This window comes from Anser cygnoides, chromosome 6 (assembly GCF_040182565.1).
Source record: "Anser cygnoides isolate HZ-2024a breed goose chromosome 6, Taihu_goose_T2T_genome, whole genome shotgun sequence".
Classification (NCBI taxonomy): Eukaryota; Metazoa; Chordata; class Aves; order Anseriformes; family Anatidae; genus Anser; species Anser cygnoides.
In genome coordinates this window covers 12,667,871-12,680,755 of record NC_089878.1, presented here as the reverse complement: position 1 = coordinate 12,680,755, position 12,885 = coordinate 12,667,871, and the positions used below count along the sequence as shown (strand labels likewise).

Sequence of the window (12,885 nt, the reverse complement as noted above, 5' to 3'; positions counted from 1 at the left end):
AGGCTACAAAAACAAATACCATTCAAATACCTTGTGTTGAAGGTTTGGGTTACATTTTTTGTTTGTTTGTTGTGGTTTGTTTTTAACTCATTTATTTATTTTTAAAACTGAAAACTTGAAAGTTTTCCTTTCAAGTCAGACTTTCTGCTCCAAAGTTTCTATGTAGGGTGACACTACAGAAACTCGGAGAACAGGAAGGGAAAAGAATGAGAAGAGACAATAAAAGGCATTGTGTTTGAAAATTCACAGTGGTAGTTCTTATGCATAATTGTAGCTCGTGAGGTTGAATCTAGAGGTCTGGATTCTGTTATGGAAATGAAACAAAATTGTTTTCTTCCTGAGTCTTTGCAAAATCGCTGCTTTGAAAATTATCCCGTCAAAAAAAGAATAATCGGCGTTTATTCATACCGCCACCACTGAGCACTCGTAGCGATATTTTATTTTGTATTGTAAATATGCTGCAGTCTCCTAATTCATGGCAAATTTTTGGCTAGAGTTTAAAAGGTTTGGATTTACTCTGCCCTGCAGTCAGGCATGCCATTCAAAGCAAAAATTATCATTTGCAAATGAAGACTGAATGGTAACAAGTAGAGACAGTGCCTGAGCCGAGTGCAGTCCCAGAAGTCTTGCATTAAATCCTAAATCAGGGCAGGAAACGCCACAGAGCTGGTATTACTGATAAGCTCGTAATAAAGATAGCGAGTGCAGTTAAGTTGCTGCTCAGTTGTCTCCACAGACCCCTAAATATGAAATAAAGCATTTGCCAACATTTCTGCAGTGCTGTAGTAATCCCGGCAGATATTTTCATGTTTTATCAGCAAAGCTTTTTAAAAGTAATAATTTATTAGAATCAACAATATGTTAGTCAAATTTTTCATAAAAATGGATTTTGGTTGTTTTCCTTGGTTTTTGTTCCCCAGTTCCATTGGAATACAGTGCCAGCTATTCGTGCGCTTCTGCTGTCATGTCTGATGCAGGAAAACATATTCGTCACTGCTTTTGGGATGCATTTCTAACTAGTATGTACACTGCAGCCATATATTTGTAGGGAAAATGAGGCCATGGTACAGAATGATAGGCTATAGCATATCAAGCGTTACACGCATGTGTGTGCTCTGGACGGTTTTAAGCGTAGTCCTTTCAAGCCTGTTTTCTACTGTCTTTCGAAGTGTGAGATTTGTCAAGAAAGCTGGTTTGCAGTGTTGTGTGTTTATTGAAGAACTACAGGGAAAGCTGTAGTCTTTGTTAGCATGCCAGTTCTGTGAGACAAGTTGCTCTTGATTTGATTTGCTATGGGAAAAAGCTGGAAGAAGCCCTACAGTGGGATTTTAGCTGGGGCCACAGAGCACGCCTTTCAGTAGCAGATGAAAACCAAATTATTTTCTCCACCAAAGGGGATGACAAGGCATTTTTCAGATGCATACAATATTTTTTGAAGAAATCGGAGAAAAAAAAAGGTTTTAAAACATGAGGGCGTTGGGTAAAACATCAGTTATGAAGAATTTCAATGAGAGAGGAAGTGTAATTTAAGTCTGAGGAGTTTCAGCATGTGAAGACTGCTGGGAGATTGAGTGCTTATTATGGTATAATTAAATTATTTTAAATTGTTCTAGCAAGAGAGCTTAAGGGTTCTGCTGTTGTTTGGCTGGCCATCACATAGGCTGCAAGGTGTCTGTAGAGCTCTTTTGACAGATGAGGAACATTAGAGTTGTGTTTACACTCTCCCATGCACTAGATCACCAGGATGGCAGAGCATTACTTGTTGCTGAGCGGTCATCTGTCTTTGTTTTATCTCCGACTTTCGAGTTAGAAGATTGAGGAGAGGCAGCCCTGGTAGTGTCAGAAGTTTGTGTGGGCTCCACTCACTTTGTACTGGTTTCACTGGTAGGAACATGAGGTGCACGAGGTGATCAAAGCACGTGTGGGACATCTGCTGGGCTATGTAGAGATGATGTTTTGTAGCCCAGATTTGAAAAAGTGGGGATTTTTCTCAGCAGAAGTTTAGTTTTCTCTGACTTTGTCACTTAATGATAAGTACAGACTTGTGGATAAGTCACAGGTCTTTGCGTTCAGCTCACCAAGACACCAGGCAGCTTTCCAGTTGTCCGACTGCTTCATAAGGAGGGTTTTACTCAGGGAACTCAATGCTGGTCTGGCAAATGCTTGCTACAGGGCAAACATGATATCATAAGGAAAAAGAAAGGTTTTCAAAAATATGGCTACTGTAGAATGAGTTGGGACCAGTCCTCTTTTGGATGCATCAATAGTTAGAAGATGGGAAACGGTGGTGGGAATTACAGCCCCCCACAGGTCTGTGTATTCACTGAAATGCTGCAAAGCTGGGATGGGCTGTAAGCAAATGTACTTTGCTGATGGTATGAGACTTATTCAGGGTCATCAAGATGAAAGATATTTGCAGAGAAATACTGTTGGTGTCATGATAACAAGACACTAAATAGTGAAGTAGTACACGAAATTCAATGTTGCTGGATGCAAAATAATGCCGGTGGGCAGGAAGGAGACCTGGACTGGAGCAGGTGAAAGCTGAATGATTGCTGTGCTGAGGATGTCAAATGATTTTATGGGATGGAAAGCTTGAAGTCAAGTCCTTTTTCTGTACACAAACAACACAACTCTCTTCCATAGGAGATATCATGTAGGCTAAAAGAATAAATGGTCCTGAAAGGCGATGTAGAACAATTTGGTGGGGGGAAGCCCGTGAAGAGCTGGTAGATCTTCCTGTTCTGTTTTAAATGATCGGGGAACGTTTGAATTTCCATGAGTTCTTTATACTAGTGTGTATTCTAGTGTCACAACAGAAGTTTGAAAGAGCAGGAAAAATCTTAGAGAAAATCAGTTCATCACATAACACCTTTCAATCTCTTTAAAAACGAGGTCACAATGTCTCAAAATCAGTAAGAAAAAGGGATATTTGTTCCCCAGTGGTTGGAAAGTCTTGTGTTTTTTTTTCCTCATTGGTTTGTTTTATACAAGGAGCCTTCAATTCATCGTAGCTGACGCTAGCTAACCTCCTCCCACCTGCACACATCCTGATCGCAGCAGAAAAGGAAGAAAGCACAGAAGCACTTATATCAACAGATGTGAGCTCTGATTTAAACAACTGTAATTTATTCCCACTGATCTTTAGCAACATCTGCAAGTACAGTATGCACTATTTTTACTTAGCAACATTACCTTCACTTCTCTGCAGCACACATACTTTTTTTAATCTGTGATTTACATGCACCAAAGTGTTACGTAATCCAGGATAATTAGAAGAAGATTTTAGAGAAATGAGTTTGAGCATTGAAAATCCACAAAATATTTCCAGCACACTTGCATCAAAATACTTTAAAACACTCAAAGACTTGATTTTATGATAGCTAGTATTTTTAATTCTTTTTTTTGTTGTTGTTTTCACATATAATATTTTCTTTTTTTTTCTGTGCTCATTCTTAGAAAAAAAAATCTAGTGATTCTTAATGTTTTTGATCTCTTCCAGAATCTGTTCTTCTATTTTTGATTGTAAGGTCCTGATTAGACTGTAAAAAATCTTTGCCTGTGTGAGCATACAGCAAAGCACAGACAACAAAAGTGACTTCCATGGAATGTAAATGAGAAGATACTTCCTAGCAGGTCTTAGAAGGAAAAAATAGGTGAGCATTTTAGTCAGTGCTTAAGGAGATGTAGTTAGGTACAGACAGCTCACCAGCCGTACAGCTGGTGTGTGCTGCTGTCGCCGGTGTGATGATGAGCTGTGATGAGAGGAGAGTAGAACTCAGTTGTTCCCCTTCACTTTATAGAGTCACTTGTCTCTGCCTGTCCCTGTGTTTAGTTTGTTATCTGCATAGCTCTTCGGCTAAAGAAAAGATTAAAATATTGAAACTTTTTTTTTAAGACTGTCCTCATTTCATTTTGAAATGGCTGCCTGTCAGCATATAGTTCAGTACACAGCACAAGTAGGAGCCTCATCGTGTATATTAATAAGGACTTCATGTTTAGAGGAAGGACAAGTTCTTTCAGGTTTCACCCAGAAACATTTTAGACGTTCCTTTTAGAAGAGGAAAGCCTCTCTCAAACGGACCTTCCCTCATTATTTAATAATAAGTGTACATGCAAAGGTTTAGGAGTCTGCAGCAGGACCCAGGAACTGAATTTACTCTCCCCACCTCTGAAAGTCCTCAGTTCTCCTAAGAGCCCATGTAGCAGAAACAGCAGCTCCTTTGTTGGAATAAGCAAGGCTCTAATATTATTCTCAAGGAGATAAGAGTGCTCATCCACTCAACAGCAGCAGATGTGGAAGACTCAGTATCTCTGACGCAGTTGTATCCTTTGGTTCAGGGGAGAAAAAGAGAAATACATGCTCTTGGATCAACAAGAGGCAAGAAATATGCTTCCTCTCTCCGTAAAGTCCTTCCAGATGGTAAGGCTTGATGTGCTGTCCCAGCAACAACTCCTGTGATGGCAGCTACATCAAAGGACTCGCAGGCAGGGAAAGCCAAATAGCGTCTCCCTGTAATGAACTTCAGAATTCAGGAATGATGGAGGGGTCAACAGCAGCCCGAGCACCAAACAGCAGCAGCTCCAGAGCTGGAGAGCAGTCCAGCTCAGGGCCACATTAATAACATTTTCCACCATGGCAGAGTCTACGCCCCTCTGCCGCAGAGCTCTGATGACTTCAGTGGGACTGTTCAAACACTTGCAGTCAAACAGATGATGAAGTGCTGCCTTGGATTCGGGCCCAGCAGTCTCCAGACATCCGTTCTGGGGAAGGTGGCTGGGTGTTAAATCCTTATCTTGGAGATGTATGCATGTGGGATGGGGCAGTGGAGAAGCTGCAGGTGGGAAGGGACATCTCTTGATCCAGTCCTTCTGCTTGGTAGCAGAGCAGGGGAGCATGGCAGAGTCCTTGAGACTGGCTTCTAAACCACAGGTGGAATACTTTCTCTCAGTACCTAATTTCTTTCTGCAGAAATAATAACTCTCCAAAACCGCTCGGTCTTGCCCTCCTTGTTCTTGAAGCGCTGCCAATGCGAGCCTGGTTTCTGCAGGCATCAAAGGGCCTGAATTTAGCGGTGCTTGGCTCAGACACTGGTGACTTTTGCATGGTTTATGGGGAAGGCTGGCACAAATGGACATCTGAGGGTCCTTAGATAAACCTGTGCACGGGACACATGAATTCTGCTTTTCAGTGTTTTTATTTCTCTGATGCCTTTACGATGAATAAACGTGGCCCTCTGCAATTCTGCATCCATGGAGGGGGCCTGGTACTTGCTGTCATGGAGCAAAGAGAGAGAAAGCACCTCTCAGCTGTTGGTGTCCTGAATCATTTTCTTTCAAGACTAAGACAGACAGGTTAGATTAGCGCAGTCCAGACTAAACAGTGCCGCTGTTATCTCCCTTGAGTGGAGCCTGCAGGTAAGAAACATGGGAGCCACCATGGTGTGGCCCTTGCCCTGCAGAAGTGAGGCAGCGGAGTCCTACCAACCTTGTCCTTATCTGAGATACCAGGAGCCAAAATTAATGTTACAGGCACCAGGTCTGTCATTTCCTTAGTAAAAGTAAAGCCAGCATTCTCTGTTGCTTAAGCTGTGTGTATCTCCCACTCACAGACAATGGGAGGAGAGGATGTGAGAAGGCAGACTGCTGGATCTCCCAAGGGAACACAGCAGCGGCATCCTAATTGCAAAGCAACTTGATTTGTCTCTTACTATTTTCACGGGACTGCTGATGAGGAGCCCGGAGACAGACCCTCGCAGAGCACTACAGTAGCGTGCTGGTCGGTAGGGAGGAGAAGAGGTTTGCTTTTCCCACCCTGGCAGGGGCTTTTGGAGAGACAAGTTCAGACCAGTCCTGTCTTCTGCAGGCAAGCTCCCAGCTCCCAGCAGTGCTGTGTATAACTCGAACCCTGTTGTACTTCTATTCCCATGTCACTGCCCAAATTTATGGGGGTTGAGGGGAGCCCTGGCACCACAGAGGTACCATAGGGCTTTTCCATCAATGCAGTAGCTCTCCCCGGAGTCTGTGACAGTGCACGTATTGGCAACGTCACCTCAGAGATGTTTTTTTTTTTTTTTTTTGTATTCTCCTAATGCTTTCATAGTTTACTGCGACTTCAAAACCGTCCTCAGGGCAGATGATGCCAGAAACCATCCCCGATAAGAGGCCTGGAACAATTTCCACTGGCTTTAGCACAGCCGTGAAGGAGGTGGCTTAGTGTCATACGGGGTGACTTGCATCTCCCCGCAGCTTAGTAAGCAGATTGGATGCCAGACAAAACAAATAATCCTTTTCTCTCATTCTCCTTTGCCATTGTTTCCATAAATACGCTCAACAGAGAGTCATATGTGAAAAACAGCTGGTGATTTTTCACATTGAGAAATGTTGCATTTACCCTGTGATGGATAGGATATCCATCCTATTATGGATAGGGTAAACGTACAGCAGAGCTACCCTGACGTGGGACAGTCCCAGTAGTCTGGATTTTGCAAAGTCTGTGACTGGCAAGAAGAAAACAAGCTTTGCTTTCATCGCGGCGCGCCAACAGGCCGGGGTGCTGGGGAGGAGATCCAGAGCCGCGTTCCCAGCGGTGCCCCTGCTGGAAGCAGGCCCTGGAGCCGTCCTTCCCCCTCCTCCTCTCGGTGGCTTCCAGCTGAATTGTAGTAAAAACTGAGCAGGCATTTCATCGTGTGTCTGCAAACCGATCCCGCCTTTGTACAGTTGTTGGGATGAATGTGGTAAAAGCCAACGCTCCTCACTTTTTGTTTGAATTAGAACATGATCCTGTGGAATAACGACACGGAGAATGTCTGAGGAATGCCTTGCCGTTGGCCTGTTGGCACATTTTCGGGGGGAAACTATAGAGGATGCTGGTGCTGTCAGATAGTTAGCGTTGAATTGAATGTCTGTAGTCAGCACCTAGATGCTGAAGGTCTGTTATTTTTGATGAGGGAGGCTTGATGTTGTGCTTCCCCAGGGAAGGCAGTGTCAGCAGAACCTTACCCCAGCAGTTGCTGGCGGGTGTAGGCTGGGCAGGCTTTTCTTAAGTGTTGTGTTCTTATTGTGTCCTTCTTTTCTTAGGGTTATTGAATGATTTTGTATACCTCTTTTTGGCTCTGGGTTCGGTTTCTTCCAGCAATTGAGGAGAAGTGCTGATGTGGTGGTGTTAGAAGTGTTGGTGGGAGACACCTGCAGGTTTACATTGCTGGAGATGCTGAATTTGCTTCTGTGTTACAGCCCTGACCCTTCAGCATCGCAGAGCTGTAGCAAATGGTCATCTCTGGAGTGTCCTTTGTTGGGACAGCCGTCGATGGTGTCACGACTGTCCTTGTGCATGCAGCCAGCTGCCGCGGCACTGCTCTGCACGTGTCTTTGGGTGACGGCAGTCCCAGCCCCGCTGCTGCGGAGATCAGTTCTGCAAATTCGCACATTTGATACGTTTGAATAACTCCCTTATAAAACATGAGTCTCCGTTTCCTGGCCATCCTCACTGCCTCTAACCGTGGTTCCTCTGTGTCTCGATCAGGTCGACAGCGACACAATTTGGAACGAAGTCCACTCGTCCGGTGCCGCTCGCCTGGCCGTGGGCTGTGTCATTGAGCTTGTTTTCAAAGTAGCCACGGGAGAACTGAAGGTTGGTATGAAAATAATGTTTTGCTTTGGAATGGGCTGTGTGCAGGATCAACAGGGCTCAGCTCACGGCTGTGTTGTGCAGGAGGTCCAGTTAGCTTCATTTTAATGGCACCATCTGGCTTCAGTCATAAAAATCTTTGAGGATATCAGCAAGTGAACAACAGACTCCTGGTGAATGTTCTTACGCACTGATTAAAAGGGAGAAAGAAACCAGAACAGCAAGCGAAATCTCTATTCCGGTGTTATCCAAGAGTCTTTTTGTTGCCTTCAGCTGGGCCAGCCAGTTCAGTGACCTCATGCAGAATTTATTTTTTCCCTGAGTGGAAGGAAATGCTGTACCAGCCAGTTTCCATAAATTTCACGTGGATTTCTTCCCACTCCAGAACAAGGGAGAGCATCATCCACTGCCATGCTCTTGTGAGGAAACCATGGAGAACAACTACATGATTCCAAAGCAAAGTTAGCGCTTCTGGCCATGACCTCTGCACCCATCCATGTGAAGTAAACCTTCCAACCTGTCTCATTTCTTTCTTTTCTTACTTCTGTGTGTAGAATGGATTTGCTGTTGTTCGGCCTCCAGGTCACCATGCAGAAGAAAGCACACCCATGTAAGTATGCGTATGGGCTTTATTACCTCGCTTCAGTGTTTGCCTGTTGTGTGACCTACAGCCTGAGTTAGAAAGGCTTTTTGTTAGTTTACTGTTGCAGAATTTCTTGCTTATTGATACGTAAAACAGTATGCCATTCAAAGCTTCCAGTAGTTCTCCGGAATAGGGCAAAATCTTGCTTTGTGGTATTGGGTGGATAATTTTTAGCAAGAATCAGCATTACAGCCATGCTTTGGAAAAGCACTGATGCTTTCATTTACTCCTGTTAATTGTTTTAAGCTAAATGCTAATGGCTCACCCCATGTGGGGAAAGCAAGGATACACAATTAATAGCACAGCAAACATAATTGTGTCCTGGCATCACAGCTCTGACTGGAAGGTGGCAGAGCGGGAAGGCTTCATGAAGCACAAGCTGCAGTCAGGCATCTTGCATGTGCTTAATACAGCAGGGTTGGTATTAGGGCTTTGCATACATCATGTTGCACTCATGTATCTGGTGCAGAAGTTTCATGCCCTAGGTGCTTCAGCATAGTGTTCTGAGGCCTCTACGAGCACGTCTGCTCCCTCCCAGCCAATCCACATAGCATCTCAGTGCTCCAGTCCTACTCTCCTTTCTTTTTCCTCCCTGCCATGTCCTCTGCCTGTCCACTTTGGTCCCCACCTCTCACACCTGAGCGCCAGAGGTCTGAGGGTCGCCTGTGGGCAGCTGGCACCGAGCAGCATCTCGTTGCAGCAGGGCTGGGAGAGCACCTCCTGAGAGATCACGAGACACCTGCTGCCGCCTGGCAGTTTTGTGTTCCTAATAGAGCACATATGCATCTTCCAGAGAGGAAAGCAGAGTGAAAGCAGAAGAAATTTCTTCCTACTGTGTTATGTCTCAGATGATAGATGCATTGGGACCAGGGAGACCTATATTTAACACCTCTCATTTTCCTCTTTTCTCCCCCCTCTCATCACTTGCAGGGGCTTCTGCTATTTTAACTCCGTGGCAATTGCAGCCAAGCTGCTCCAGCAAAGACTGAATGTTAGCAAAATCCTAATAGTGGACTGGGTGAGTAAACACTGGTTCTTACCTGTCAGGAGAGCAGGTTGGAAATTTTTAATGTTTTTTTTTTTTTTTTGAGTTTCTTGTGAGGCCAGCCCAGACTTTGTAAGTCAGTGAAAAAAATGTTGTTTGTGGTCTGTAACCCAAAATCTGTTTGGTCGGTTGGTATTTTTTTAATGTTTTAGTAAAAGAAATGCCTATTAAAAGGTCCATAGTTTTCAGAATAAAATTTTAATTAATATAAAACAAGCCCATAATGCAGTCTCAAGGATGGGTAACTGCAAACTGTGATGGTTTATTTTTTTAGGGATGGTTTTTGGCCCTAACTGCTGCGATCCATCCCAGCTTTCTTTTCAAGATGTGAGGACTGGTTGCCGAGAGGGATGTGGGCTGTCGGGCATGGCTGGACCGGTGGTCTGGATGGTCTCAATGTCCTGCCTCGGGGCCAACACAGCCTCTGTACGTGTGGGCTGGCAGTCAGAAGTGTTCTCTAAATTGGATCAAGACAGTGAAATATTCTGCAGACAGTGCAGTGGAATTGAGAAAGAGCTTGTTTGTGATTTTGCTATGGTGATGTATAGATTTAAAAATGTGGCAGATACATTTTATTGATTTAAAAATGTATTTATGTGGCTGTGAAGACATCTGAGTTCCTGGGTATCAGCCAAGAGTTTTGATTAGGTTGCAACAAATCTCCTGTGGGCAAGACCCACAAGTTAAAACGAATGTATTTGTCTTTTTGCTTTACCGGATGGACATCCTTTTCCTCACTTCCCACCGACTGTTTTTCATGTCAGAAACAGGAGTGTTTTGCAAACCCATCCTGCTACGGGCTGCGTTTCTGCACCATATAGCAATGCAGTAGAGGCTCTGGGCAATGGGTTTGTGTCATTTAACATCACTGGGCCAGACCTGACAACTTTGCAGGGCACTTCCTATCACTGGTCACCCTACAGACTGATTAAAAATGCAAATTTGGGGCAACTAATACAACCTTTCCACCCCCAACATCCCTCAAGACTAGGTATGAATCCAGTTCTCTCAATCCAAGTGAATGGGTCCTGTTTGGGTAAACGTTTGAAATTGTGTTTACTCTCATTTATCTTGCGTGTTAAATGGGAAGTGTAACCTGAAGCCAGCTGTGCAAAGCGGGTTAGTCTCATTTGCAATAAACTGTTTCAATTAGATCAGCACCACAAATGAAGCTCAACACCAAAGAAATCCCCTCCAAATCCCAAGTTGATGGCTTTAATCTACATTTTTACTAAGGCACTAACCTCCCTCATATAATGCAATCTCTGTCCCCGAAGGATGTACACCACGGGAATGGTACTCAGCAAGCTTTCTACAATGACCCTAATGTTCTTTATATTTCACTACATCGCTATGATGATGGGAACTTCTTTCCCGGCAGTGGTGCTCCCGACGAGGTAAGAGCATGGATCTGCGTAGCACCCACCCGCGTCTGGTAGGACCTGCTCGGGGTTGTGAGCCAGATGCCCCCAAAAATCTTGGGTAGGGCTGGAGGGAAGCTCCTGCCACCGCTCCCACCCCTGTGCTTGTTAGTGCTTGATTGGGGGCGCCTTGCCCAGGCCTTTGTGGTTGGTGTGTTCCTGTCCAAGTCCTAACAGCCGTGGGCATCGTGTCCTGCCCCGAGAGCTGGCAGGAGAGTGTGCGCCTTGGCAAACGACTGAATGCAATTAGGCTGTGCAGTCCTGGTGGGACAACCTGTTCCAGAGCCCTTTGCCAGCTGTCCCAGACAGCATTTTCTTCCACAAAGAACAGGGCTTCACGTATTTTTCCAGCCTTCCCCCTAACGCCATAGGATGTTTCTTAGGTGCAAGGAGCAAGTTGTCCACGCTGTGCTGCCGGCACCGTGCCGCAGCTCTCAGCGTTCCTGGCACGGCCCTGGAGCCCCTCACCCTGCTCCCTCCGAGGCTGCTCACTGCCCCTGCTGTGTTCACATCCTGCAGCCTCAAGGGTGGCATTTCAGCACCAGCCACCAGTGCTGTTGGACCAAATCTGCTGGTTCTTGGTGGTTTCCTCGGAGGCTGCTGCAGAAGGGCTGGGCAGATGAAGGTGGCAGCCCTTTCTCCTCCAGATGGACGCTTCTGCATCCATCACCTTCCCTTCCCTCTGGGCTAGTGGGAGGAATTGTCCTTCAGGGATTGGGGCCAGCACACAGCGTCTGCAGACCCAGACCCAGGGACACCTTCCCCATGGTTCACTATCCTGTTCAGCATCCCTGGGTAATGAGACGAAAGCTAAAATACTAAAAGTTGCTGCAGATGGGCAGCATAGAAACAATCATGATTTGAATGATAGAATCAATGAAACCTTCCCTGGCCTGTATGGTACAGTATGCTCTTTTGAGCTGTAGTTTTGGTGTAATTTTGAATTTGAAATCAGTCGTGCCTAAGGAATGTTCCGTTATCATCCTTCATATCTCATTTATCAGAGGGAAATTCTATGAAATGCTAGTTCTGCGTTCTCTGAGGCATTCTAGATTACATCTGAAAACTAGAATTCTTACCCTGTCAATGTTACATGTTCCCATTCAGCGAACATCGATGTTTCCATTTAGGTTTCTAAAGAAACTTGAATGTAACGCGATACTCCTTCATTACCCTGTTTGTGTGCTACTGTTCAGGGAATAGCAGCAGCTCATTGCATCAGGCTTAATTTCTGCTTCAGGATGCATGAAGGCCTGAGACCTACTTTTTTTCTGCTGACTCTTTGAATTAATAATCTAATGATCTCATTTACAAAATACCTAGTATTGTAAGGAAACACTAGACTATATATAGGAAATACTATACCCGCTCTGTATTTACTATCCCTAGTAATTTTTAGACATGTCATTCCAGACTGAGTACAACAAAGAATACAAAATAAATTAAATTTACAAGGGATAAGTAACCCACCTTAGATGGATGTACCCACTGTGTTTTTCTACCAGCACTATTTGCAATGATACAAAGAATGTGAAATAAAAGCTCTGCAGCTTTATTTAGCTTAATTATCTGGCTGTGTATCGTATACCAGAATTAGTATTCAGTTATTATTTTTTTTTCTGTATTCAGAGACCTGTCTGAATGCAGGCGTTTAGGGTTCAAAATGATTGGGGGAAGCATGGCTTGTTTCTCAGCAAATGAGTTACTGGAAGCCCCTGGTTTATTTTTCAGTTCTCAGCTGTCTCACTTACTTGCAGTGGATGGAAGGGTGGGGGCATTTGCAATACAAGCCAGGATAGGGATGTACTTATATTTAGCACCCACGTGTCCCTCAAGCAGTGGAAATCTCTTCTTTGTGAATCATATTTTTCCCCAGTAGAGGGGGAGCTCGCTCTGATTAAAACTGTGTTTTTTCCCCCAGTTGCAACTACGATAAAGTACTACAATAAGCTACTACAAAATAAACTACTACAAAACTGTACTTCTGAATATAACCGAAAACAATTTAAGGGAAGGTATTGCATGTAATGTGCTCTCCTACCAAAGGACCCACTTACTGGTGAGGTGTTTTTTGGGTGAGCAGCAGTCAAACACAGCCTGCCTACAGCTTCCATGAGCATCACAGCAATTGTGAGCATGGGGGAGC

At 44.5% G+C, this 12,885-nt stretch overlaps 1 protein-coding gene across 17 annotated transcripts in view; it reads left to right on the top strand.

Annotated features, from left to right (window-relative positions):
• HDAC4 (histone deacetylase 4) overlaps positions 1-12,885 on the top strand; it is a 248,512-nt gene that overhangs the window by 214,240 nt on the left and 21,387 nt on the right. For 15 of the 17 annotated variants that reach the window (XM_066999846.1, XM_066999842.1, XM_066999843.1 and 12 more), the window contains 4 exons: positions 7,526-7,633; positions 8,185-8,240; positions 9,204-9,291; positions 10,596-10,715. In XM_066999846.1, the coding sequence (XP_066855947.1) occupies positions 7,526-7,633; positions 8,185-8,240; positions 9,204-9,291; positions 10,596-10,715 (372 nt within the window). The remainder of the gene's footprint in view (positions 1-7,525; positions 7,634-8,184; positions 8,241-9,203; positions 9,292-10,595; positions 10,716-12,885) is intronic. The other 2 variants (XM_066999841.1, XM_066999848.1) reach the window with 1 other exon arrangement.